This window comes from Salmo salar, chromosome ssa05 (genome assembly GCF_905237065.1).
Source record: "Salmo salar chromosome ssa05, Ssal_v3.1, whole genome shotgun sequence".
NCBI classification, from domain to species: Eukaryota; Metazoa; Chordata; class Actinopteri; order Salmoniformes; family Salmonidae; genus Salmo; species Salmo salar.
The window spans coordinates 82,803,577-82,831,041 of NC_059446.1; the positions used below are offsets into that span (position 1 = coordinate 82,803,577).

Consider the following 27,465-nt stretch of genomic DNA (forward strand, 5'->3'; position numbering starts at 1 on the left):
TTAAAAAAGCATTAATTTGAGGGCTGAGCACCAAAAGGGCATAACCTTAATCTGTAAGTGAAGTTTTATTTGCATTTTGCCTTTCACAATAATTGAATGTGCTACCCAGAGTTTTAAATAGGTGCTGTATGACCGTCTTTTCCCCATAAAAAATTAACATTCATAATCTACTCAGGAGAGCTTAGTCGCATTCCTCCAACACCAGCTACTTTCAGAGGCCAAGGTCAGCACGACACCACATCAGCTCTGGCCACAATAATAGTGGTTCTGGCCACAATTCAGCCACTTCAACTTTTCATTGAGTTTGGACATTAGGTTTGGATATTGAGTTTGGATATTGGGTTTGGATATTGAGTTTAGACAAGATATATGAGTGCAAACTCAACACCACAAACATAAGATGTGCATAAAGTCATTGGCTGGAAGAAACACCCACGTTTATACTAAGAGAGAGGATCACAATGTTATTCACATACAGTACCAGTCAAAAGTTTGGACACATCAACTCATTCAAGGGTTTTTCTTTATTTTTACTCTTTTCTACATTGTGGAATAATAGTAAAGACATCAAAACTATACAATAACACATATGGAATCCTGTTGTAACCAAAAAAGTGTTAAACAAATCAAAATATATTTTATATTTGAGATTCTTTAAAGTAGTCACCCTTTGCCTTGATGACAGCTTTGCACACTTTTGGCATTCTCTCAACCAGCTTCATGAGGTAGTCACCTGGAATGCATTTCATTTAACGGGTGTGCCTTGTTAAAAGTTAATTTGTGGAATTTATTTCCTTCTCAATGTGTTTGAGACAATCAGTTGTGTTGTGACAAGGTAACGGTGGTATTCAGAAGATAGCTCTATTTGGTAAAAGACCAAGTCCATATTATGGCAAGAACAGCTCAAATAAGCAAAGAAAACTGACAGTCCCTCATTACTTTAAGACATGAAGGTCAGTCAATGCGGAAAATTTCAAGAACTTTGAAAGTTTCTTCAAGTGCAGTTTCTTCAAGTGCAAACCATCAAGCGCTATGATGAAACTGTCTCTAATGAAGACCGCCTCAGGAAAGGAAGGCCCAGAGTTACCAATGATGCAGAGGATAAGTAGATTAGAGTTACCAGCATCAGAAATTGCAGCCCAAATAAATGCTTCACAGAGTTCAAGTAACAGACACATCTCAACATCAACTTTTCAGAGGTGGCTGTGTGAATCAAGCCTTCATGGTAAAATTGCTGCTAAGTAACCACTACTAAAGGACACCAATAAGAAGAAGAGACTTACTTGGGCCAAGAAACATGAGCAATGGACATTAGTCCGATGGAAATCTGTGGTTTGGTCTGATGAGTCCAAATTTGAGATTTTTGGTTCCAACCACTGTCTTTGTGAGACGCAGAGTAGGTGAACGGGTGACATCGCGGTTGCCACCGTGAAGCATGGAGGAGGAGGTGTGATGGTGTGGGGGTGCTTTGCTGGTGACACTGTTTGTGATTTATTTAGAATTCAAGGCACACTTAACCAGCATGGCTACCACAGCATTCTGCAGCAATACTCCATCCCATCTGGATTGTGCTTAGTGGGACTATCATTTGTTTTTCAACAGGACAATGACCCAGGCTGTGTAAGGGCTATTTGACCAAGAAGGAGAGTGATGGAATGATGCATCAAATGACCTGGCCTCCACAATCACCCGACCTCAACCCAATTGAGATGGTTTGGGATGAGTTGGACCGCAGAGTGAAGGAAAATCAGCCAACAAGTGCTCAGCATATGTGGGAACTCCTTCAAGACTGTTGGAAAAACATTCCAGGTGAACTTGGTTGAGAAAATGACAAGAGTGTGCAAAGCTGTCATCATTGCAATGGGTGGCTACTTTGAAGAATCTAAAATACTTTTTTGGTTTCTCTTTGCTAATTTTATATGTTCTTGCTATCATATGGATTTGGTATTTTACCATATAGGGCTATCTTATATACATATACCACACCTACCTTGTCACAACACAACTGATTGGCTCAAATGCATTGTGAAAGAAAGAAATTCCACAAATTAACTTTTAACAAGGCACATCTGTTAAATGAAATGCATTCCAGGTGAGTACCTCATGACGCTGGGTGAGAGAATACCAAGAGTGCGCAAAGCTGTCTTCAAGGCAAAGGGTGGCTATTTGAAGAATCTCAAATATAAAATATATTTTGATTTGTTTAACACGTTTTGGGTTACTACATGATTCCATATGTGTTATTTCATAGTTTTGACGTCTTCACTATTAATCTACAATGTAGAAAATAGTAAAAATTAAGAAAAACCCTTGAATGAGTTGGTGTGTCCAAACTTTTGACTGGTACTGTACATTTAATGTAGGCTATCTAGGCCATATTAGGCTACAAGTGATGACAAAACTTTCAAGCAATACACTACATTAACTAATTGAGTAACTCAATATATAACTTGTAATCAAAACTCTTTGTTTAAAGCAAACAGTAAATAGCTTATACATGTGTTATGACCCATAATTTATAATAGCTTAAATGATTATGCATGATGAGGCCAATTTTGTAATTGAACTGTCTGCCCTTCACATAATTGCATCCGCGGGAGAAAAAAAGTGTCTCTACGGTAATGACAGAACACTGAAACTACCTAGTTTCTGCTGCAGTTTTAGGTGTTGCAACACTCTTTGCGTAAATACAGGATTGCATTAGGGATATTGTAGTTTTATTATAAAGTTAAACCAGCTCATTTGAAGAGTAGCTTCATTGTTTTTGAACTACTAGTCCCGGAATGCTTGTAGTTTCAAAGCAAACAGAAGGCGAGAGTTGTGGCTTGAAGGTGTAAAGATATGATTTGGTCTGACTCGCTTCCTAAAAAAAAGTTAGTGTCTAAATAAGGCTATGGTGGAAACCTTATTACCATTGATCAAAAGTGAGATTCCCCGAAATCTCTGATACACAGTTTGGGGAGACATGGTAAGTAAATATTGTTACAATGTTTCTGCTGTTTCTACCGACGTTGGAAATTGTAGGCAAGTGTGCAAATCTAGTAGCCGAACGGAATCATAACATTTGTATGAACATAGTACAGGTTGGTCTATCTTGTGTTTGAACGTTTGACATCTAGGATATATATATATATATATATATATATATATATATATAATCATACAGAACTACATAGGCACTGGTTTACCGTAGTTGAAGCGCACAAGCGAGCGTTTGTAATACACCTGTTGACTCTGCGGAAACGGTATTTTTGTAAATATGGCAGAGACAGCGGAGCAGCATTTCTACATGGGAAAAAACAACTATTACAGTAGTCATACTGTATGTAGCCTAATGTTGATGATGATGGTTTATTCAGATCTAGCTCTGTCTCTATATATTTTCTCCACGATAAGGTAGGCTATCCAACAGGTGCGCCTGAACTAGGCTTCTGTATTTCGAGATAAGGTGAAATTTGGCAGGAGGGTTGGCTACCCACCCACCCACCCACACATTCAAGAAGCGGCTTTGCGGAATAACTGATTGTTGAATCCCAGACAAGAGCAACCTGTTTGTGTGCACTCGTGTACAACCCAAATTAATTATGACTGACTCACTGCGACAGCAACATAGGCTATACATGAATGATAAGAAGTCTCCCTTTACGCAAACAAATGACAGTCTGAATGAGTTCATGATTTCTGCTCTGTAAAATAGGTTACCTCAAACTAAACCCACAGGTAGCCCCAGGTAAAGAATCTCAGGTCTGAACCAGTGTGGAGGAAATGGACTAACAATGGCATAGAGCTGGGCCATATGGCCTAAAAATATAAATTCGAGGTATCGGCCATCCCTACTACGGCACCACAAAACTACTTTTGGTAAACGAAAGAAACTGTAGGCCTATCTAGATATGTTGTTTCTCTGTGTTTTCATAGGCTTTTCTTTCGCTTCCGCTGTTGGCTACTTTATCCGTATTCTTAAACTATCATGTTTGTAGCCACGCGTTATAGAATAAACAGCCAGGGTAGAAAACATATAACAGTGTACGACATTGGCCTATATATTTTAGCGACCTTAACTTGACACCTAGCGACTTTGTCAAGTGGTTCGGACCTCTTGGCATAGCGATTAAGGTCTTGGCTTGACAGCCGCTGGACCCGAATTCGAGCCACGGCAACCCTCCGAATTCAGCAAAATAGTATATAGGTTATACTGTGTACTCTATATTATTATGCGAACTGATTGCAATTTGAGGTGTAGTAATTGTGTATGTAACTTATGAATCTTAATGTTTACAGATGTGAAGATGGCAGCTGTCAGAGCAAAGTCATTTCGTCGCCAAGGAAGTCTCATTAGGAGCAAATCTGAGGGGACGTTGATTGATCTAGACGACACTGGAACGCTGAACATCAACAATTTAAACGGTAGCCTACTCTAACGTTTATGAAATATATTGTCTTTGAACTAGATGTCATTAATAGGTTTCCACAAATCAGGTAACTTTCCCAGGTTTTCCAGAGATCCCAGTTGGAAGATTCACCGGGATTTTTGGAAAACCTGGTAGTCTTGGGAAAGTTACTAGATTTTTGCAACCCTGGTTATGAAACAATTTCAAATATCGGATTGCATTATGTGTATTGTACAGTAGCTCCTTTGAGTGGTACCTTCATTTAAAATAATGCCTGTTTAAAGAGCAACAACCAGTATTGAAGCCCATTCTGTGTGATTTTACCATGCGCTCATATGTATGTTTTATATTAGTAAGTAAGGCTTTGATTTGACACAGATATTTTGTATTTTTACAGGGAGTAGTTACATAATAAATCAAGTGACAAAACATTCTGAGTGGCCTGTGTTGCAGCCGGAGGTCAAACATGGAAGTCAAACCACAAATCCATTCTGGAACAAACTGTCTATATCCAATCCATTTTTGGATGACATTTTACACACAAACAATGACAAAACGTTAATGAACGCTGATCTATCAATACAGAAAGATGAACTTTCAACTCTGTTTGACAGTGAGAACTTTGATGCCAGTAGCACATCTTCGGACGAAACAAACTTCGTCCATTTTGCGGATACCAAGCGAAAGAGCATAAGACAATCAGGGAGATGGAAGAGTGCCTCGGATATTCTCGGCGACCTGGAGAGAAAGGAACCGAAAAGGGAAAACAGCTTCAAATTGTCAGCAGGCCCATTTCTGAATGCAGATTTTGAGTGGTTGAAAAATGACCGGGAGGCTTACAAAATGGCCTGGTTGAGTCACAGGCAGCTAACGAGGTCATGTCTTGACCTAGGCCTGATGAGTCAGAGTCCTGGATGGGCCCAGACCCAAGCCACCGACTCTCAGATAGTCTGCAAGATAGGTCACAACGGAGGGTCACTACAGTTACCAGACTCGGATATTACCGCCCATATTCCAGAGGGCCATGTTCCTGCTGGGGAGGTTCAGGAGGTTGCACTGAAAGCCATCCTGGAGCCCCCTCACGGGCTGAACAACAACTACATGACAACCGTGAGTCCGCTCCTGGAGGTGAGTCTCAGCAACACGAGCGGAAAGGAATCCATCTCGCTGGAAATGAAAATGGTCGCGGAGGTCAAGAAGGATCCCATAAGTCAGGTCATGACCACATTTGTGGGACTAGTGTCCAACAAGAGAGAGGGACCTTATCAGAAAGTCAAGGACTGTTACATTTACAAGAACATCATGCAGATGAATCTTCAAGACTTAAAGTCTAATTTCTATGTTATTGTAGCCGCAGAGGCCTCGGTTATCCAGCCCCCTGCTACATCCGTTTGGGATTACCTGGATCGTCAAGTCACCGTCGCCGTTTATGGCCCAAAGTATATCCATCCATCTTTCAAAGTGGTCGTGGTCGTCTCTTGCCACGATAACGTTCCACCGAGGCTTCCGTTCTCAGATATCCACAGGGGCAGCAGAAACTTGCCCCCTCTGGTGCTACAGCTCTGGGAGAAGCACCAGTTTAGCCCAGAGAGACTGAATGACCTACACATCGCGACTTCCGTCATAGCGTCAAAGTTCGAAGTCAAAGCCCAGGATAAAAGGAAAGAGGTGAGACAAGGGCTACTCAAACTGGGTAAAGTCATTCACCTGCCTCTTGAGCTGGCCAAGATGGGCAATGGGGAGATGGATTCCTTTAAACTACGCTTCCAGGTGAGGGATTCAAACAGTGTCACTGTAGCAGAGTTCCAGGTGTCTTCCCCTGCAGCGGCACCTATTCACTCTGAAAAGCGAGGTCCCATGCGAAACAAAATGTGTCAATCGCTAGCTATACCGGAGGAATCCGTCCCAGAGTTCCCCAAATTCGGGACCAGACCTGTGAAGGTGCAGTGTTACGGGGTGGCACTGAAGTCAGTGCTCCGTCAACCGCGAGTGGAGTACCTCCTGGAGTACTTCAAGGGTGACACCGTGGCTCTCCTTTCCAGAGAGACCGTGAGGTCGGTGGGCCAGTCCAAAGTCAAGGAGTGGTACATCGGCTTCCTCCGAGGCAGGACCGGCCTGGTCCATTGCAAGAACGTCAAGCTCATCACCCGAGACCAAGTGATCGACTTCAATGGCACTGACTTCACCACCGAGACCCTCTTGGACAACATGGCACTGCCGTTCAAGAAGCTCACCTACATCTACTCAGACATCCAGACACTGGTGACCAAACACATCCCCAGCTGGAGGGGCTTCGCTGATGCCCTGGGCTACTCGAGCTTGTTGCTCGACACAATCACACGGAGACATGCTGAAACAGAGGCTGAGAAGGTGGCCTGCGTGCTGGAGAAACTGAAGGAGGACTGCCACACCGAGAACAGCAAGAAGAAGTTCCAGCACAAGCTCATGATCGTAAGTGTAGAAAAGGAAGGGGCATGTTTGATAGGTCTCAGGTTTAGAGAAGAATCTTCAAACCAGCTTGACTTTTATTTTGAATGACTTTTTCTCTTTGCCAAATGCGCTTCATTTATTGCATTTCAAGTAAGTGTTTTGTATGTTGCTTTTTCCATCCTAGGGTCTGTTGAAGATGGACTCTCAGGCTCTAGTGGCTCATCTGATCCAGAACATGGTCATCCTGTCCACGGCGGTGGAGCTGGGTATCAGGTGGAGGGAGCTCGCTGAGAGGCTGGGGAAACTCTCCAGTGCTCAGATCGCTGCTTACGAGGCACCACACCGGGGGAAGAGTGGAGAAGTTAGCGCCGTGGTTAGTTCATTTTACTTTTATTTGTTGTATTTAGGAAAATGTGTTGTTCTTAGGAGATCACCCATTCATGATCTCATTGGATCAACAGACAAGGATTAGGAAGGCTGTACCAATACTTTTATTTGTATAGTCCATTATAGATGGGCTATAGATTTATTTCCACTGCTTTCATTGTACCGTTTACACCCTGCTGTATCCTGTGCATATGACGAATAAACTCTGATTTGATAGATTCCCCAACTATCAACTGAACTGAACTTGTGGATCTTCCTCTCTCTATTGTAGTCTATGTGGAAACCTGCCTATGACTTCCTGTACTCATGGAGCCAGCTGTACGGGGAGGGCTACCAGGACATGATCCAGGACCTCCACCTGGCCCTGGACAAGATGAAGAGCCCAATCACCAGACAGTGGAGGCAGCTGACCGGGGCGCTAATCGCAGTCAACTGTCTGGAGATCCTCAGGGTCTCGGCCTTCCCCAAACCATAGAACCATAGAATCCCACTGAGGAGCAGAATGAGCACGCTGGAGCGCTCAAATGGGTAAGAACTGTAGAACTGAGGCCACAGAGGCCCTTTGATAAAGCTTACTGTGCAGTTCCCACTATCTTTGAATATGGAGGTCCTTGTTACGATGCAGAGGGTGAGGCGAAGATGAAGTCAATGTTTGTTCTTGTATTGTGCCGTGTCTTTACCCACTTTGTCAGAGTTTCTTCTTAGAGTTCAGTTCATGTCGTAAACATAATTATAGCTATATTACATTTTTCATTGTGGGCAGATACTTAAACTATATTGCTAGATTTTGTTCATACAAAGCCAGAACCAGTGTATGAACACATTCTGTTACACAGGATGCAAACGAACATATCTCAGCCATATTAACCATATTTGTCTTTACATGAGTTTTTATAAAGGATTCGTTTTGATAATTTGTCTAACAGATATTTGCTTCCTTTGACGTCATTTCTTAAGACAAAACAGCAGAAACTATATTGAGGCCTGTTACTTTGGGTTTTTCTGTTTGACACTATGTGTTAGTACTTGTTATTGATTTTACATTAATAGTAAGGTAACATACAGTAGAGTTAGCGCTTCCAGTTGTCACACGTTTTTATACCTTTATATTTTATGTTACAATGTTACATGAAGTCCCCCTGGTTTTTCATTACATTTTACATTTATTTTAGAGGCTGTATTTACGCTCATTTTGATTAAGGTTGGAAGGGATTACATTTGTTTTATCTGCCAAATCCAATCCTCAGTATTTAGATTGATATTTTTTAACTCCGTGTCTTAAGCCCATCCATTGAAACCTTTTTCAGTGCATTTAGTGTTGTCTACTTGAAAATAGCATATTATGTTGAAATATATTTTAAATATGTAATATAATGTAAAACAACCTTGTTGTGATTTATCTGAAATATAATATTTCACAATGAAGATTTATAACTGAAATGGTGACCTGGTGTGTATGAAGTATGAATAAATATTACTTACATTTTGATAGATAAGTAATATATATCTATTTTCAATGAATTGTCAACTAAAGTAGTTAATTGAGAAGACCCATTATTTATGTTCTAGTTCATCACCAGGTTGTGAGTCACATGTCTTGTCTTGTAAGAGTAGCAGGGATAGTGAGCAGTAAGGGTCTGTGTCTTGCATTGTGGGTAGTGTAATAATGTGACAAGATACTACGAGTAGTGTCATGCGGTTCACTTTGGTCTCTAACATGTCACATCCGTTCAGTTAAAGATAAATTACAATATTTGGGTTCCGTTAGGGACTCCATTGACCTTAATACTGAAGTCTGTTCATAGAGGGGGATGATTGAAACGACTTGATTTACCATGGAAATAACACTTTAATTACATAGGCCTAGATCACATTCTCTGTACAGCCAGGTTGTATCCACAGAGGAAACCCTTCATTTAAAAGACCTGAAACTGAAATTCCCAATCCTATCTCCCCAATTTATCAGCAATGAATCCTGTCCTTGAACCCTATACAGAATTGAATCCTGTCCTAGAATTTCCTGGCTGTGTGTTTTCTGTTGACTTACTCTTGTTGACCTTTTTAGTTTGACTTTCTCTCCTCTGTTTATTTAAGCTGGTTTCAACTGAGAGTTGCATTGTATGGTCTTTAGTCTTTATCTGTTGGCGTTGGCAACGGGAAAGCTCAGGATGTCTATCCTGTTTCTGTTCTGTATTACAGGTAAATGTTATGACTGCATACATTCTGGCTTAAAATAGAAGAACAAATAAATATATAATATACTGTATGTATCTCCTTCCTGATACATTTACAGTCCTAAAGCAAAAAGATGTTCTGAATAGCTTTAAACAATGGCTGTTACATTATAACTACTGAAATATCTTGTCATTGAAATGATTTATAGTTCATCTGTTGTTGACAACAGAGAGACAATGGTCTTATTCAATATCCTGGTAATATTCCATCCAGATAGTGGACCAGTGACATGTTACTGGACCAGCATCAAGTGCAGATTAATTATGGAGCTGCGACACTTCATTTAAACATGGGAAGACTACATCTCACTGGGCAAAACATCAAGTGATTGATGGATAAATCTCTGGGATTAATTGGGCGATCTAATTTCTCCCCACTGAAATGGAAGTCCGGGCCGATCCCAGATAAGGCTGACCAAGTCAAAACTTTGCCATGCGAGGGTGGAGGCACAAAGAGTCCTTTAAAACACCAGAGTGGAGGATACACTGAAGTCAATTGCCCGCACTGACTGAAACTTTAACTTGATTTATAATTGGAATCTGTGACTCTGACCGACACTTGAATGTGCACTTTAAAAGGCGGGGCAATAGCTGAGATCCTATATTACAACTTAAGCACTATCGGACTGTTTCCCAGACACAGATTAGTTCTAGTACTGGACTAAAAATACATCTCAACAGTGAATCTCCATTGAAAGTCATTTTTCGTCCAGGACTATATAGGCTTAATCAGTGTCTGGGAAACCGGCCCTACATGGAGGTAAATGTACAGTAACAGTCAACACCAACCCCTCATTCTGCACTGAGGAAACAATAAATTGTTACTATGTATTTTCATATACATGTAAAAAGAGGGATGATATCACTCCTCCAGCTTGCAGGGCAGTATTCTTTCTTTCTCTGCCAGACTGGTCAGCAGCATGAGAGACAGAGTTCATGTGTTGTCATGTGTTGCTGCCATGCTGTGTTGTTGTCTTAGGTCTGTCTTTATGTAGTGTTATTGTCTTAGGTCTGTCTTTATGTAGTGTTATTGTCTTAGGTCTGTCTTTATGTAGTGTTATTGTCTTAGGTCTGTCTTTATGTAGTGTTATTGTCTTAGGTCTGTCTTTATGTAGTGTTATTGTCTTAGGTCTGTCTTTATGAAGGTTTGTGGTGTCTTAGGTCTGTCTTTATGTGGTGTCTTATGTCTCTCTTTATGTGGTGTTGTGGTGTCTTAGGTCTGTCTTTATGTAGTGTTGTGGTGTCTTAGGTCTCTCTTTATGTGGTGTTGTGGTGTCTTAGGTCTCTCTTTATGTAGTGTTGTGGTGTCTTAGGTCTGTCTTTATGAAGTGTTGTGGTGTCTTAGGTCTGTCTTTATGTGTTGTGGTGTCTTAGGTCTGTCTTTATGTAGTGTTGTGGTGTCTTAGGTCTGTCTTTATGTAGTGTTGTGGTGTCTTAGGTCTGTCTTTATGTAGTGTTGTGGTGTCTTAGGTCTGTCTTTATGTAGTGTTGTGGTGTCTTAGGTCTCTCTTTATGTAGTGTTGTTGTATTAGGTCTGTCTTTATGTAGTGTTGTGGTGTCTTAGGTCTGTCTTTATGTAGTGTTGTGGTGTCTTAGGTCTGTCTTTATGTAGTGTTGTGGTGTCTTAGGTCTGTCTTTATGTGGTGTTGTGGTGTCTTAGGTCTGTCTTTATGTAGTGTTGTGGTGTCTTAGGTCTGTCTTTATGTGGTGTTGTGGTGTCTTAGGTCTGTCTTTATGAAGTGTTGTGGTGTCTTAGGTCTGTCTTTATGAAGTGTTGTGGTGTCTTAGGTCTGTCTTTATGAAGTGTTGTGGTGTCTTAGGTCTCTCTTTATGAAGTGTTGTGGTGTCTTAGGTCTCTCTTTATGTGGTGTCTTAGGTCTCTCTTTATGTGGTGTTTTAGGTCTCTATGTGGTGTCTTAGGTCTCTCTTTATGTGGTGTCTTAGGTCTGTCTTTATGAAGTGTTGTGGTGTCTTAGGTCTGTCTTTATGAAGTGTTGTGGTGTATTAGGTCTGTCTTTATGTAGTGTTGTGGTGTCTTAGGTCTGTCTTTATGAAGTGTTGTGGTGTCTTAGGTCTGTCTTTATGTAGTGTTGTGGTGTCTTAGGTCTCTCTTTATGTAGTGTTGTGGTGTCTTAGGTCTGTCTTTATGTAGTGTTGTGGTGTCTTAGGTCTGTCTTTATGTAGTGTTGTGGTGTCTTAGGTCTGTCTTTATGTGGTGTTGTGGTGTCTTAGGTCTGTCTTTATGTGGTGTTGTGGTGTCTTAGGTCTCTCTTTATGTAGTGTTGTGGTGTCTTAGGTCTGTCTTTATGAAGTGTTGTGGTGTCTTAGGTCTGTCTTTATGAAGTGTTGTGGTGTCTTAGGTCTGTCTTTATGTGGTGTTGTGGTGTCTTAGGTCTCTCTTTATGAAGTGTTGTGGTGTCTTAGGTCTCTCTTTATGTGGTGTCTTAGGTCTCTCTTTATGTGGTGTTTTAGGTCTCTATGTGGTGTCTTAGGTCTCTCTTTATGTAGTGTTGTGGTGTCTTAGGTCTGTCTTTATGAAGTGTTGTGGTGTCTTAGGTCTGTCTTTATGAAGTGTTGTGGTGTCTTAGGTCTGTCTTTATGTAGTGTTGTGGTGTCTTAGGTCTCTCTTTATGTAGTGTTGTTGTATTAGGTCTCTCTTTATGTGGTGTCTTAGGTCTGTCTTTATGAAGTGTTGTGGTGTCTTAGGTCTGTCTTTATGAAGTGTTGTGGTGTCTTAGGTCTGTCTTTATGAAGTGTTGTGGTGTCTTAGGTCTGTCTTTATGTAGTGTTGTGGTGTCTTAGGTCTGTCTTTATGTAGTGTTGTGGTGTCTTAGGTCTGTCTTTATGTAGTGTTGTGGTGTCTTAGGTCTGTCTTTATGTAGTGTTGTGGTGTCTTAGGTCTCTCTTTATGTAGTGTTGTGGTGTATTAGGTCTCTCTTTATGAGTGTTGTGGTGTCTTAGGTCTGTCTTTATGAAGTGTTGTGGTGTCTTAGGTCTGTCTTTATGTAGTGTTGTGGTGTCTTAGGTCTGTCTTTATGAAGTGTTGTGGTGTCTTAGGTCTGTCTTTATGTAGTGTTGTGGTGTCTTAGGTCTGTCTTTATGAAGTGTTGTGGTGTCTTAGGTCTGTCTTTATGAAGTGTTGTGGTGTCTTAGGTCTGTCTTTATGTAGTGTTGTGGTGTCTTAGGTCTGTCTTTATGTAGTGTCTTAGGTCTGTCTTTATGTAGTGTTGTGGTGTCTTAGGTCTGTCTTTATGAAGTGTTGTGGTGTCTTAGGTCTGTCTTTATGTAGTGTTGTTGTATTAGGTCTCTCTTTATGTGGTGTCTTAGGTCTCTCTTTATGTAGTGTTGTGGTGTCTTAGGTCTGTCTTTATGAAGTGTTGTGGTGTCTTAGGTCTGTCTTTATGAAGTGTTGTGGTGTCTTAGGTCTGTCTTTATGAAGTGTTGTGGTGTCTTAGGTCTCTCTTTATGAAGTGTTGTGGTGTCTTAGGTCTGTCTTTATGTAGTGTTGTGGTGTCTTAGGTCTGTCTTTATGTAGTGTCTTAGGTCTGTCTTTATGTAGTGTTGTGGTGTCTTAGGTCTGTCTTTATGAAGTGTTGTGGTGTCTTAGGTCTGTCTTTATGTAGTGTTGTGGTGTCTTAGGTCTCTCTTTATGTGTGGTGTCTTAGGTCTGTCTTTATGTAGTGTTGTGGTGTCTTAGGTCTGTCTTTATGAAGTGTTGTGGTGTCTTAGGTCTGTCTTTATGAAGTGTTGTGGTGTCTTAGGTCTGTCTTTATGAAGTGTTGTGGTGTCTTAGGTCTGTCTTTATGTAGTGTTGTGGTGTCTTAGGTCTGTCTTTATGAAGTGTTGTGGTGTCTTAGGTCTCTCTTTATGAAGTGTTGTGGTGTCTTAGGTCTGTCTTTATGAAGTGTTGTGGTGTCTTAGGTCTGTCTTTATGTAGTGTTGTTGTATTAGGTCTCTCTTTATGTGGTGTCTTAGGTCTCTCTTTATGTAGTGTTGTGGTGTCTTAGGTCTGTCTTTATGAAGTGTTGTGGTGTCTTAGGTCTGTCTTTATGAAGTGTTGTGGTGTCTTAGGTCTGTCTTTATGAAGTGTTGTGGTGTCTTAGGTCTGTCTTTATGTAGTGTTGTGGTGTCTTAGGTCTCTCTTTATGAAGTGTTGTGGTGTCTTAGGTCTCTCTTTATGTAGTGTTGTGGTGTCTTAGGTCTGTCTTTATGTAGTGTTGTGGTGTCTTAGGTCTGTCTTTATGAAGTGTTGTGGTGTCTTAGGTCTGTCTTTATGTAGTGTTGTGGTGTCTTAGGTCTGTCTTTATGTAGTGTTGTGGTGTCTTAGGTCTCTCTTTATGTAGTGTTGTGGTGTCTTAGGTCTGTCTTTATGTAGTTTTGTGGTGTCTTAGGTCTGTCTTTATTGTGTGGTGTCTTAGGTCTCTCTTTATGTGGTGTTGTGGTGTCTTAGGTCTCTCTTTATGAAGTGTTGTGGTGTCTTAGGTCTGTCTTTATGTAGTGTTGTGGTGTCTTAGGTCTGTCTTTATGTAGTGTTGTGGTGTCTTAGGTCTCTCTTTATGTAGTGTTGTGGTGTCTTAGGTCTGTCTTTATGAAGTGTTGTGGTGTCTTAGGTCTGTCTTTATGAAGTGTTGTGGTGTCTTAGGTCTCTCTTTATGAAGTGTTGTGGTGTCTTAGGTCTCTCTTTATGAAGTGTTGTGGTGTCTTAGGTCTGTCTTTATGAAGTGTTGTGGTGTCTTAGGTCTGTCTTTATGAAGTGTTGTGGTGTCTTAGGTCTCTCTTTATGTGGTGTTGTGGTGTCTTAGGTCTCTCTTTATGTAGTGTTGTGGTGTCTTAGGTCTCTCTTTATGAAGTGTTGTGGTGTCTTAGGTCTCTCTTTATGAAGTGTTGTGGTGTCTTAGGTCTGTCTTTATGTGGTGTTGTGGTGTCTTAGGTCTGTCTTTATGTAGTGTTGTGGTGTCTTAGGTCTGTCTTTATGTAGTGTTGTGGTGTCTTAGGTCTCTCTTTATGAAGTGTTGTGGTGTCTTAGGTCTGTCTTTATGAAGTGTTGTGGTGTCTTAGGTCTGTCTTTATGAAGTGTTGTGGTGTCTTAGGTCTGTCTTTATGAAGTGTTGTGGTGTCTTAGGTCTGTCTTTATGTAGTGTTGTGGTGTCTTAGGTCTCTCTTTATGTAGTGTTGTTGTATTAGGTCTCTCTTTATGTGGTGTCTTAGGTCTGTCTTTATGTAGTGTTGTGGTGTCTTAGGTCTGTCTTTATGTAGTGTTGTGGTGTATTAGGTCTCTCTTTATGTAGTGTTGTGGTGTCTTAGGTCTCTCTTTATGTAGTGTTGTGGTGTCTTAGGTCTCTCTTTATGTAGTGTTGTGGTGTCTTAGGTCTCTCTTTATGAAGTGTTGTGGTGTCTTAGGTCTCTCTTTATGAAGTGTTGTGGTGTCTTAGGTCTCTCTTTATGTAGTGTTGTGGTGTCTTAGGTCTGTCTTTATGAAGTGTATTGGTGTCTTAGGTCTCTCTTTATGAAGTGTTGTGGTGTCTCTTGTTGTGATGTGTGTTTTGTAATACAGTTTTATTTTTTATTCCAGCGCCCGTCCCAGTAGAAATCCTTTTGTCTCAGGGTAGACCGGCATTGTAAATCAGAATTTGTCCCTAACAGACTTGCCAAATAAAATAAAAGTGAATAAAAAAAAATTAAACCAATCCCAGCCTTCAGATCATTTAGTTGGCCATTCAATGTGACGTAACCCAAGACAAAGACGTCCTGTTTTCCGGGTGAGGTTAAAGCACGGGTGAGCAGGCAGTAACACAAGGAGGACACCAAATCCAGTTCAGTTATCTGGCTCGTGTCCGACTGTTTCCTAGGAGAAGACAGGAGGAACATGGAGGAGACATTTAGTGTTTATTCCTCACTATTAACATTAAAACATTTGAATAATAGGCAGAGCTAGAACCACAGTATAAAAGCGTGTGGTTGAACATAGATACTAATCTACCGTCCTGAGCTTCCAAAGTCATGACAGTTCTCTGATGTGACAGGCTAGAGAGACTTCTGTCAGTCTGGATTTCCACCACAGGCCAGGATGTCTGCCTATTTAGTCATTGACATGTCCACACTTTCTGGGACAATTCATCTGAATCACTTCCTTGTTTCAATAAAGAAACAGGTTGCTCAATGTAAAAAAACCAACAACAGATTAATCAGTTTAAATAGTCAGTTTCCTTTTCAATCAGTTTCCTTCAATCACCAGTCACCACCATAGTTCTGCTTCATAGGAAACACTTTCACCATGTCCCATTTGAACGTGCACAAATGATAGCCACGTCTACACTGTAATCTTCTGCCATTCAGGAAGTTCAAACAGAATTGATTGACTCAACCCTGCATCTAACGGTCTGGGCCTTTAGAATTACACCATGTAGGTTATTGTTGTACAGTAATAGTTACTTTGTGGTTTCCCTTCACTAGACATGTTGAGACAGGCAGGTAGTGTTGCCTGTACCTGGTGAGCTGTTCTCTAAAATGGCTCTGACACTCCACATTACTGGGAGCAGTGTGATGATGGAGGTAATGGCTGTAAAATGCACTCACCTCCTCTCTGGGACAGCACAGATCGTCACGAGTGAGATGTCAACATGCCTGCCTATCACTCTCTTAGTGTCATATAGGAAGAGACATTGATATATTGTCTATTTCTTTAGGTCTGAGCTTACATGATCAAATATAGTTTCAATGGCAGGGTTTTCTTTAGTTAAAGTAAACAGGAAGGAAGAGAAGTACCTGACGGAGGTACGCAGCTTCTCTGTGAAGATGAAACAACGACACACCTGACATGTTTCCTAATCGGAGGTGTCAGGTTACAGCGTATGAACCTGTCCTACATTTAAATGTCATGTCTCAAGCTCAAGAAATGTGTGAAACATGCCTCATGTATAGTCACTTTCTGTTTTTAACCGTGCTCATCTGTAACGCAACTTCCCGCACGTGTTGCAGTGAGAGTAGGTTAGAGTTAATAGTCGATTACAGAGTTAATTAAAATATTGTAATGTACCGAGTCAACCCCTAAATCTGAGACAGATCGTCGGTGCCTGTTGAATAAGACAGACAGCTAATCCCCATGACCCTGTTTTGATGTTGGCATTACTGTAAATCACCGTCATTCTACTCATTGACGTCACATGATCAACCACATCAGACAGTGTCTCTTCTGCTCGGCCTATTAAAGATGACGGCCATTTCCAAACACACAGGATGTGTCCCAAATGGCACCCTATTCCCTGTATAGTGCACTACTTCTGACCAGGGCTCATAGTAGGGCACTATGTATTGAATAGGGTGCCGTTTAGGAGGGGCCCACTGTATTAATAGTACAACTGTAGCTTGTCTTTTTGAATACTGTTTCTTTTTCAGGAACAAGATAACATGACTAAAGGATGCATCCTCTTCCACATACAACAACATACAACAACATACAACACTCATACATAATACAATAACGTACAACACTCATACATAATACAACAATGTACAACACTCATACATAATACAACAATGTACAACACTCATACATAATACAAAAACAACATCATACATAATACAACAATGTACAACACTCATACATAATACAACAAGTACAACACTCATATAATACAAAATGACAAACTCATACATAATACAACAATGTACAACACTCATACATAATACAACAATGTACAACACTCATACATAATACAATAACGTACAACACTCATACATAATACAACAATGTACAACACTCATACACAATACAACAATGTACAACACTCATACATAATACAACAATGTACAACAACATACAACACTCATACATCATACAATAATGTACAACATACAACACTCATACATCATACAATAACATACAACAACACACAACATACACCACTCATACAACAACATACAACACTAACATCAACAGCATTAACATAAACTATAGCTTGTCGAGCGTAAAACGTAATGTGTGCTTGACAACTTCTTTCTCCTGGTGTCTTCCTTGCACCGACAGTAGAGCAAGAACAGAACAACACACACAGAAACACACAAAACAGGTTGTCTGAGACTGTCAGCACCAAAAACATGGACTGTCTGTGTGAACTGAACACGAACACTATCTGGAATGTACCTGTTGCCTGCCTGCTTATTGTTAACAAGCCAAGGGAGGATTCAGCGGAGAGACTTCACCCATAGCAGCGAAACCAGAGGAGCAAAACCCCAAAATGCCCCCAGGCAAAACCAACCTCAACAAAGAATGGACCAGCACTCTGCCTTTTCAGACTCAGTGAGGCAGTGCATTTTGTGATTAATGAGATATGAGTACTTTTGTTGAGGGAGCCTTTTATACTGTAGCCTTTCCATTCACTGTCACACTCTGTCCCAAATGGCACCCTCTTCCATTTATAGTGCCCTATGGGTCATGGTCAAAAGAAGTGTTCAATTTGGAATGCACACACTGAACATGGAGTGTTATCTCATTCAGAGAGTAGTGTTATCTCATTCAGAGAGTAGTGTTATCTCATTCAGAGAGTAGTGTTATCCCTTTCAGAGAGTAGGTTTGTAGGGTTTAGCAGTGTGAACATGAATGTCTGCCTCTATAGAGGGAAGTGTTCATGTTGTATTGTTACAGGTGCTAAAAATAGCAAGCCTCTTACTATGTCAGACTGAGTTGTTCTCCAGGGCTTGGAGTAAAGGATCAGGTTGGAAGGGTTTGCGAATTATTATGCAACATTTAAGGATTGGTTTCCTGGACATAGATTATGCTTATTCTTGGATTCAAATGTTTTAGTCCAGGTCCAGGCTTAATCTGTGTCTGGGAAACCAGCCCTACAACATGTTGCTGGGTCTTATACTACACAGGAAGTAATCCTACTACACATATTTCATAATGCCATACAAAAAAATTTTAACACTACAGTTTAAATATAATTAAGAAATAAGGCCTGAGGGGGTGTGGAATATGGCCAATATACCACAGCTAATGGCTGTTCTTAAACATGACGCAACGCGGAGTGCCTGTATACAGACAGCCCTTAGCCGTGGTATATTGGCAATATACCACAAACCCCTAAGGTGCCTTATTGCTACCAACTTAATTAGAACAGGTCAAATACATGTTTGTGATACCCATGGTATATGGTCTGATTTACCACGGCTTTCAGCCAATCAGCATTCAGGGCTCGAACCACCCAGTTTATAATATGTAATTATGTGCACAAAATAAATTCAAGAATGGATTCATTCAGCTATATACTGTAACATTGGACCATACAAGCTATGCAATTGACAATATCAAGTATTATGCCTTGTGCATTAGCCTTTGCATTATGCATTGATTGGGTGTTTAATTTAATTTTACTATTTTTATTTCCTTAGGGGCAATTCATGGGATTCGTTAGTTATATAATCTTACTAGCGAGTTACCTTAAATCACCCTCATGTATATAAACTGCACACATGAGCGCTAAAGACGTCAAGGAAGTCACGTGAGTCGCGAGCACTGCAGCTGTGGGCAAGAAAAGTTTTGAGAGGGTGGCAACTGGCGAGAATGACGCGTGACTGTCTTACAGTAGATCAAACACGCATACTAGCAGTCCACAGAGCTGTCCAGTGCAAATCCTGATAAATCCATGTAGACTATGACAAGATATGATTTAGAATACCTTTATAAAGTCTAACAGTGGAGTATTTAGAGGGAACATGTAAGTAGCCCTTACGTGGTGGATCACTTGGTGGATACTGGATAGAAACATTCCCTCGCGCAAAAGTCCACCTGCGTAATTTTGATTTATGGATTAATGCTTTTAGCGCAAAAACCAATACTCGCTGCTTTTTGGCTGGTTCGAGGGGGTGACCACCACCACCTCTTGAATGACCCGCTGTGAAGGAATGAGTGATGCCGGACAGAGGATGTAACATCTGGAGTCTGGTGGTACTGTCGGTGTTGGAGATGGGGCTCGGTGCGTCCAGCATCGCGCTCGGGGTGTTCGGCATCATCCGAGTCCGGTCGGTTCACAAGCTGCAGCTGGGGGATGCCTCTCCTATATGGAGCGGAATTTGTGTAAGTCAAATAATTCGCTTTTGCAGTATTATTACCTCTATGGTTAATAGGAATGGGAGGGTATAACTTTTTATTTCCCCCCCAGTTTCTCATCTGTGGACTATGTGGGATGGTGTGTGCGAAGAAGAGGTCAGGATTGATTGTAAGTTGATTTTATTACGATGTATTTAACGTGGGTACACTTTTAGAAAAACAAGTGCTATCTAGAACCTAAAAGGGTACTTTGGCTGTCCGCATAGGAGAACCATTTGACCGTTTGAAGAACCCTTTTTGGTTTCAGGTACAACCCTTTTGGTTCCAGGTATAACCCTTTCCACAGAGAGTTCTACCTGGAACCCAACATGTTTCTCCTATGAGGACAGCCAAAGAACCATTTTGGAACCTTTTTTTCAAAGTGCTTTTTTTCTAAGAATGTACAGTGCATGCAGTGCATTGTTGGTGTTAGAGCTTGCAAGAAAGTAATTTCATTGTACTTATGCTTGTGACATTAAGACCCGCAACTTGAAACACACCTAGGGCCAGTGGTGTAAAATACTTAGGTAAAAATACTTGAAGGTACTACTAAAGTAGTTTTTTGGGGTATCTGTATACTTTACTATTTATATTTTTGACTACATTTACTTCACTACATTCCTAAAGAAAATGTCATTTTTACTTCTATTCATTTTCCCTAACACCCAAAGTACTTTTTACATTTTGAATGCTTAGCAGGATAGAAACATTTTCAAATTCATGCACTTATCAAGAGAACATCCCTGGTCATCCCTACTGCCTCTGATCTGGCAGACTCACTAAACACACTTGCTGCGTTTGTAATGTCTGAGTGTTGGAGTGTGCCCCTGACTTTCTGTAAATAAAAGAAAAACAAGAAAATTGTGCGGTCTGGCTTGCCTAATATAAGGAATTTAAAATGATTTATACTTTTACTTTTGATTCTTAAGTATATTTTTGAAATTACATTTACTTTTGATACTTAAGTATATTTAAAACCAAATACTTTTAGACTTTTACTCAAGTAGTATTTTACTGGGTGACTTTCACTTTTACTTGAGTCATTTTCTAATAAGGTATCTTTACTTTTACTCAAGTTTGACATTTGGGTACTTTTTCCACCACTGCCTAGGGCCAGCTCCAGGCATAAGTAACATAAGCGGTCACTTAGGGCCCCAGGCCGCTAGAGAACTCAGTCAGGATCTCAACTTACTGTTCACAGTTAACGTTACAATAGTAGAATACACAAGGTGCAAGTTCACCATTTGGTTGTGCATCAGCAGTTTTGCTCTTGTTGTGTCAGTCACTGACAGTCACTCAATTAGTCGTGTCAGCTAAACATTTTTAGATTGGTAAATTAGTCTAGCCAGCCATCTAAACTTGTAGTAATAATGCCTGCATACCAACCAGGCATGCAGGGCACGTGCCCAGTGGCCCTGACCTGCAGGGGGACCCCCATTGTTTTGTTAGTCACTCTCACTCAGATATCATTTACATGGCATAAGTCATGGCAAAATGTGTAGAACTGTAGGAAATTAACTTTAAAACTGCAAAACTGTCTCTCTACCCCATGGCAAAAAGTGTAGAATTGCAAAAAATGTGCTTTAAAACTGTCTCTCTCTTCAGATGATCCTATTTTCAGCCTGCTGTATCTGTGGGTTGATCAGTGGGATCCTAAACTTCCAGTTTGTGCGTGTGGTGGCAAAGCGTCCCGATGCCTTGCCGTCCCTCTACCTGGCCATCATGGTGATGGCCTGCCTGGGCATCGGAGTGTCCATCCTGTTTACCTGGCTCACCTGTCGTCTGGCCAGCAGCGAACAGCAGAGGATGTACCTGGAGAGAGAGCTGTCCCTGCACCACTCCCATGAGATGAATGAAAAGGTGAGCTCAGATAAAACATGAACGGAAAAGTCAATAATAATCTAGAATTGGACAGAGTGAATGGCCTGTCATTTCTGTCACTATGTATTTCTAAAGCAGTGGTTGCCTACTCCGGTCCTCCAGTACCCTCAACACTACACATTATTATTGTAGCCCGACAAGCACACCTCATTCAACTTGTCTACTAATCATCAGGCCCTCAATGAGTTGAATGGGGCATGTTTGTCCGGGGCTACAACAAACATGTGTCCTGACGGGGGTACTGGAGGACTGGAGTTGGGAACCACTGTTCTGAAGAGGGATATGAACACACCACAGGAGGTTGGTGGAACCTTACTTGGGGAGGACGGGCTCATGGTAATGACTGGAGCAGAATGAGTGGAATGTTATCAAATGCATCAAACTCATGTTTTCCATGTGTTTGATGCCATTCCATCTGCTCCGTTCCAGACATTATTATGAGCCGTCCTCCCCTCAGCAGCCTCCACTGGAGTGAACCTATTTTTATTCGCTCTGCATAAGAGTGTCTGCTAACTATAATGATGAAAAGTCCTAATTGAGAAGCTCATATAACCCTGCTGTACTACTGTTTATTCCAGGAGTTGGCTGAGAGATCTGAGAGAGCAGCCAGCATTCCCCAGATCTCCTTCAATGGAAAGTCCTCACCTCCATTGTCATTAGGCTGAAGCCCAGCTGTGTTACTGTATTCAAAGCAACATGGAAACAATGTTGGTTCCATACAACACCAATGGTTGCAGGGGACGTGATCTCTTGCAATTAACTGATACACAAAGGAATCAACTGAAGTTACGGCAACACTATGAGAAGGCGCTGTGAGATTTGACAATCGGCTTACCAGTGACGATGTAGGCTGAATGATGCACCTGGATAGTCCCCAGACATGGTTTTGGGGGACATGGAAACAGCAGATAGAGGGGACAAAGCTATGGCACCTCCAAAGGCTCAAAAAGAACAACTAAACCACTTGAGATTGTCAGTGTTGAGACAGTGAAAGACATAACTGCTTCAGGGTTTGACTGGTCATAGAGATCATGTCATACAGTGGAAGTGGTTTCCAGTACTATTATTTATTTTAATGATTATTTATTATTTAAATATATGTGTGTTTATTCATAAGCATGCAAATATAATAACATCCCATCTGTGATAGGTTTTTACAATTTAGAGCATTATAATGAATTAAAGGTTTAATGATGGTGATGGATGATGACTACGATGGATGATGATGATGATGATGATGATGACTACAGTGGATGATGATGTTGATGGTGATGATGTTGATGGCTTTATTGTATCCATTAGGAAATTCATTCTATATGAATTAGTATATTTTGCAGCAGACCACCACCAGTAGGAGGCAGTAGTGATAGTTATATTTCCCCACTAGAGGGAGCACTCCATCTTTTAAATTTATTTTCTTACCAAACGGCACCCTATTACCTACATAGTGCACTACTTTTGACCAGAGCCCTGTGGTCAATAGTAGTGCACTATATAGGGAATTGGGACTCAGATGTTGAATCTTGTAGTAGAACATTTGAACAGCATAATAAATATGGAAGGTTATGGATAAATGAGCAGAGTGTTGCAGACAGATTGAAATTGCAGTCCTACTTCCTGTGTATCCCTGAGCAAAGCCCTTAACCTGAAAATATCCAGTCCTATTTATGGAAATGTTGTCCAGAGAAGATAAGCACAGCATGGAAGGACAAGGAAAAACATTCCATGAATTTACATTTATGTATTCTCTTACCGACTCCCTCATCCCTTGCAAAGTAAGAATACAGATTATGGGTTACATCCCAAATGGCACCCTATTCCCTACACAGTGCACTACTTTTGACCAGGGCCCATAGGGAGGGTGCCATTTGGAACACAGAAGACTATATCCCAGGGAGCTGTGAGAACCACCAGAACTTCCTGTAAAGTGAAACCTGGTCCTTCCATGGCCACCCCTCCTCTCATGGGGACATTGGACAGGGTGAGACCTCCCAAACAAAGCTCCCCTCAAGGTCCTCACCCAGTTCTTTCTACCATAAATCTGTTGCCACGGTGAACTACGTGGGGGTGTGGGAGACTGACTGCTAGGTTTTTACTCTTTCCCCTTTTTGGTGAAAAAACAAAATGCTGTTTCACCTGGCTCTAGTCCTGAATGACTGACTGACTGTTTCACCTGGCTCTAGTCCTGACTGGCTGACTGACCGACTGACTGGCTGTTTCACCTGGCTCTAGTCCTGACTGACCGACTGACTGACTGTTTCACCTGGCTCTAGTCCTGACTGACGGACTGACTGACTGTTTCACCTGGCTCTAGTCCCAGCCAGATAACTGACTGACTGTTTCACCTGGCTCTAGGGCTGACTGTTTCGCCTGACTCTAGTCCTGACCAGCTAACTGACTGGCTGATTGGTTGACTGGCTGACTGACGACCGACTAGCTGGCTGACTAACTGACTGGCTGACTGACTAACTTACTGACTGGCTGACTGACTAAATAACTGACTGACTGACTAACCTGGCTCTACTCCTGGCAAGCTAACTGACTGACTAACTGGTTGACTGGCTGACCGACTGGCTGGCTAACTAACTGACTGGCTTGCTGACTGGTTAACTGACTGACAGACTAACTGACTGGCTGACTGACTGGCTGACTGTTTCACCTGGCTCTAGTCCTGACTGGCTGACTGACTGACTGTTTCACCTGGCTCTAGTCCTGACTGGCTGACTGTTTCACCTGGCTCTACTCCCAGCCAGCCAGCTAACTGACTGACTGGTTGACTGGCTGACTAACTGACTGACTGGCTGACTAACTGACTGGCTAACTAACTGGCTGATTGGCTAACTAACTGACTGGCTGGCTGACTGACTGACTGACTGACTGACTGACTGACTGACTGGCTGGCTGACTGGCTAACTAACTGACTGACTGATTGACTGGCTAACTGTTTCACCTGGCTCTACTCCCAGCCAGCTAACCGACTGGCTGGCTGACTGGCTGACTGGCTGACTAACTGACCGGCTGACTGACTGGCTGAGTGACTGGCTGACTAATTGACTAACAGACTGGCTGACTAGCTGCCTGACTGGCTGCCTGACTGGCTGACTAACTGGCTGACTGACTGACTAACTGACTGGCTGACTGCCAATAATAACTTCTTCTATTATTCATTGGTATTTGTTTTTCCTTCATGAGAGTCTTTAGGGGAAGAGCTCAGACAGACATATGCCATCTTTTATGTTTTCAGGGAATGTTGAGTGAGTACTACAGTGATGGATCAGTGGATGTGTTCCAATGACACCCTATTCCCTTTATAGTGCTCTACTTGTGACCAGGGCCCATAGGGCATATATAGGGAGCCATTTGAGATGCACACGATGTTTCCCCGGTGGAGAGGTCCATACTGTACTGTATGTCTGTCTGTCTGCCTATGTGTCTGTCTGTGTGTCTGTCTGTGTGTCTGTCTGTTTCTGTCTGTCTGTCTGTCTGTCTGTCTGCCTGTGTGTCTGTCTATGTGTCTGTCTGTTTCTGTCTGTCTGCCTATGTGTCTGTCTGTCTGTCTGTCTGTCTGTCTGTCTGTCTGTCTGTCTGTCTGTCTGTCTGTCTGTCTGTCTGTCTGTCTGTCTGCCTGTTTCTGTTTGTCTGCCTCTGTGTCTGTCTGTCTGCCTGTGTCTGTCTGACTCTGTCTATCTGTCTGTCTGACTATGTTTCTGTGTGTATGCCTGCCTGCCTCAGAAGGGAGTGTCTGATGATATATGACTGAAGGTTAATCCTGGAGCCACAGAAAGAGCCAGCCCCCACAATATTTGGGAGGTGATTTGTACACAGAGCAGACTGAGATAGGGTCCCAAATGGCACCCTATTCCCTACATAGTGCATGGTGCCCTATGGGTCCTGGTCAAAAGTAGTGCACTAAAAAGGGAATAGGGTGTCATTTGGGATGCATCCTGAGTGTGTGTGTGTGAGTGTTGTTCTTTCTGCACTGAATATCAATGTAGATTTTTTTTAGGTGAACAACAGACATCCCACAGGTTCAGCCACAAGTGTTCTGTGATCATACAGGTCTCATTTTACACTCCGTGCTTGACTTGGACTGAAATACGGGCCGCTACTCATTTTGGGTGCTGGTAGCGTTTATATTTAGGTGCAATACTTCTGAGGTAATATTCAACAGGAGGAAGAGGAACACAAGCAGAATAACATTAGAGGTGCCTGTACTCAGTTCCAGTGAGTTTCTGCCATAATCAAGTACTGTTTACACCTGATATTTACTTCTATCATCATTTATATACTGTACTGGACGTATATGTGGTATCATGTTGATTACATAACTCATGTTTTTTTGTACTTTGGTTAATATTGTACTATCGACTGTAGTATTCTTTCAGTCGTGTGTGAGCGAACAGAAGATTTTGGACTGGGAATTAGACTGCAGTACACTGTCAATCCAAGGGGTGGCACTATCCTATTGGGAGTAAAACTATTTCCATCCAACATCCCCATACATCACAAGCTGCTCTTAATATACACAGCTGACCTGTGCTGTTTCCATTGTATACCACAGGGATTGATTGAGAAAGAGTCTATCCCATCATGACTTGTAGTCCAAGAAAAGGGCAGGGATTATTCATAAAGTAAAGGGCATGTACAGTACCAGTAAAACGTTTGGACACACCTACTCATTCCAGTGTCTTACCTTTATTTTTACAGAATCCTGTATTAACCAAGAAAGTGTTAAACAAATCAAAATATATTTTAAATTTGAGATTCTTCACCCTTTGCCTTAATGAGAGCTTTGCACACGCTCTTGGCATTCTCTCAACCAGCTTCATGGAATTAATTTAAAATAACAGGTGTGCCTTGTTAAAAGTTAATTTGTGGAATTTCTTTCCTTCTTAATGTGTTTGAGCCAATCAGTTGTGTTGTGACAAGGTAGGGGTGGTATACAGAACATAGCCCTATTTGGTAAAAGACCAAGTTCATATTATGGCAAGAACAGCTCAAATTAGCAAAGAGAAATGACAGTCCATCATTAAATCAAATCAAAGTTTATTTGTCACGTGCGCCGAATACAACAGGGGTAGACCTTACAGTGAAATGCTTACTTACAGGCTCTAACCAATAGTGCAAAAAAAGGTATTTGGTGAACAATGGGTAGGTAAAGAAATAAAACAACAGTAAAAAGACAGGCTATATACAGTAACGAGGCTATAAAAGTAGCAAGGCTACATAAAGATACCGGTTAGTCAGGCTGGTTGAGGTAGTATGTACATGTAGAAATGGTTAAAGTGACTATGCATATATGATGAACAGAGAGTAGCAGTAGCGTAAAAGAGGGATTGGCGGTGGTGGGTGGGACGCAATGCAGATAGCCCGGTTAGCCAATGTGCAGGAGCACTGGTTGGTCGGCCCAGTTGAGGTAGTATGTACATGAATGTATAGTTAAAGTGACTATGCATATATGATAAACAGAGAGTAGCAGCAGCGTAAAAAGAGGGTTGGGGGGGCACACAATGCATATAGTCCAGGTAGCCATTTGATTACCTGTTCAGGAGTCTTATGGCTTGGGGGTAAAAACTGTTGAGAAGCCTTATTGTCCTAGACTTGGCACTCCGGTACCGCTTGCCATGCGGTAGTAGAGAGAACATTCTATGACTGGGGTAGCTGGGGTCTTTGACAATGTTTAGGGCCTTCCTCTGACACCGCCTGGTGTAGAGGTCCTGGATGGCAGGCAGCTTAGCCCCAGTGATGTACTGGGCCGTACGCACTACCCTCTGTAGTGCCTTGCGGTCAGAGGCCGAGCAATTGCCATACCAGGCAGTGATGCAACCAGTCAGGATGCTCTCGATATTGCAGCTGTAGAACCTTTTGAGGATCTCAGGACCCATGCCAAATATTTTTAGTTTCCTGAGGGTGAATAGGCTTTGTCGTGCCCTCTTCACGACTGTCTTGGTGTGTTTGGACCATTCTAGTTTGTTGTTGATGTGGACACCAAGAAACTTGAAGCTCTCAACCTGCTCCACTACAGCCCCGTCAATGAGAATGGGGGCGTGCTCGG

At 41.7% G+C, this 27,465-nt stretch overlaps 2 protein-coding genes across 3 annotated transcripts; both read left to right on the plus strand.

Annotated features, from left to right (window-relative positions):
• Positions 1–2,786: 2,786 nt before the first annotated feature.
• Positions 2,787–8,725, plus strand: LOC106573372 (metastasis-associated in colon cancer protein 1). Of its 2 annotated transcripts, none has more exons than XM_014148377.2 (5): positions 2,787–2,968; positions 4,282–4,407; positions 4,789–6,842; positions 7,006–7,194; positions 7,480–8,725. In XM_014148377.2, exons 2-5 carry the CDS (start codon positions 4,290–4,292, stop codon positions 7,681–7,683), a joined length of 2,565 nt encoding a protein of 854 aa, XP_014003852.2. In that variant the 5' UTR covers positions 2,787–2,968; positions 4,282–4,289; the 3' UTR covers positions 7,684–8,725. The 2 variants fall into 2 exon arrangements, with proteins under 2 accessions (XP_014003852.2, XP_014003860.2); XM_014148385.2 differs by lacking the exon at positions 2,787–2,968 and adding an exon at positions 3,024–3,083.
• An 8,454-nt stretch (positions 8,726–17,179) lies between these two features.
• LOC123743189 (transmembrane protein 196) lies at positions 17,180–23,060 on the plus strand. Its single transcript, XM_045719157.1, has 4 exons — positions 17,180–19,517; positions 19,603–19,659; positions 21,135–21,389; positions 21,989–23,060. Exons 1-4 carry the CDS (start codon positions 19,353–19,355, stop codon positions 22,073–22,075), a joined length of 564 nt encoding a protein of 187 aa, XP_045575113.1. The 5' UTR covers positions 17,180–19,352; the 3' UTR covers positions 22,076–23,060.
• Positions 23,061–27,465: the final 4,405 nt, after the last annotated feature.

Coding starts and splice junctions, on each gene's coding strand:
- LOC106573372 (XM_014148377.2), top strand. CDS start 4,290: ATGGCAGCTGTCAGAGCAAAGTCATTTCGTCGCCAAGGAAGTCTCATT. Junction 6,843..7,005: donor TCCAGCACAAGCTCATGATC/GTAAGTGTAGAA, acceptor TTTCCATCCTAG/GGTCTGTTGAAGATGGACTC. Junction 7,195..7,479: donor GTGGAGAAGTTAGCGCCGTG/GTTAGTTCATTT, acceptor TCTCTATTGTAG/TCTATGTGGAAACCTGCCTA.
- LOC123743189 (XM_045719157.1), top strand. CDS start 19,353: ATGCCGGACAGAGGATGTAACATCTGGAGTCTGGTGGTACTGTCGGTG. Junction 19,518..19,602: donor CTATATGGAGCGGAATTTGT/GTAAGTCAAATA, acceptor TTTCCCCCCCAG/TTTCTCATCTGTGGACTATG. Junction 21,390..21,988: donor CCCATGAGATGAATGAAAAG/GTGAGCTCAGAT, acceptor TGTTTATTCCAG/GAGTTGGCTGAGAGATCTGA.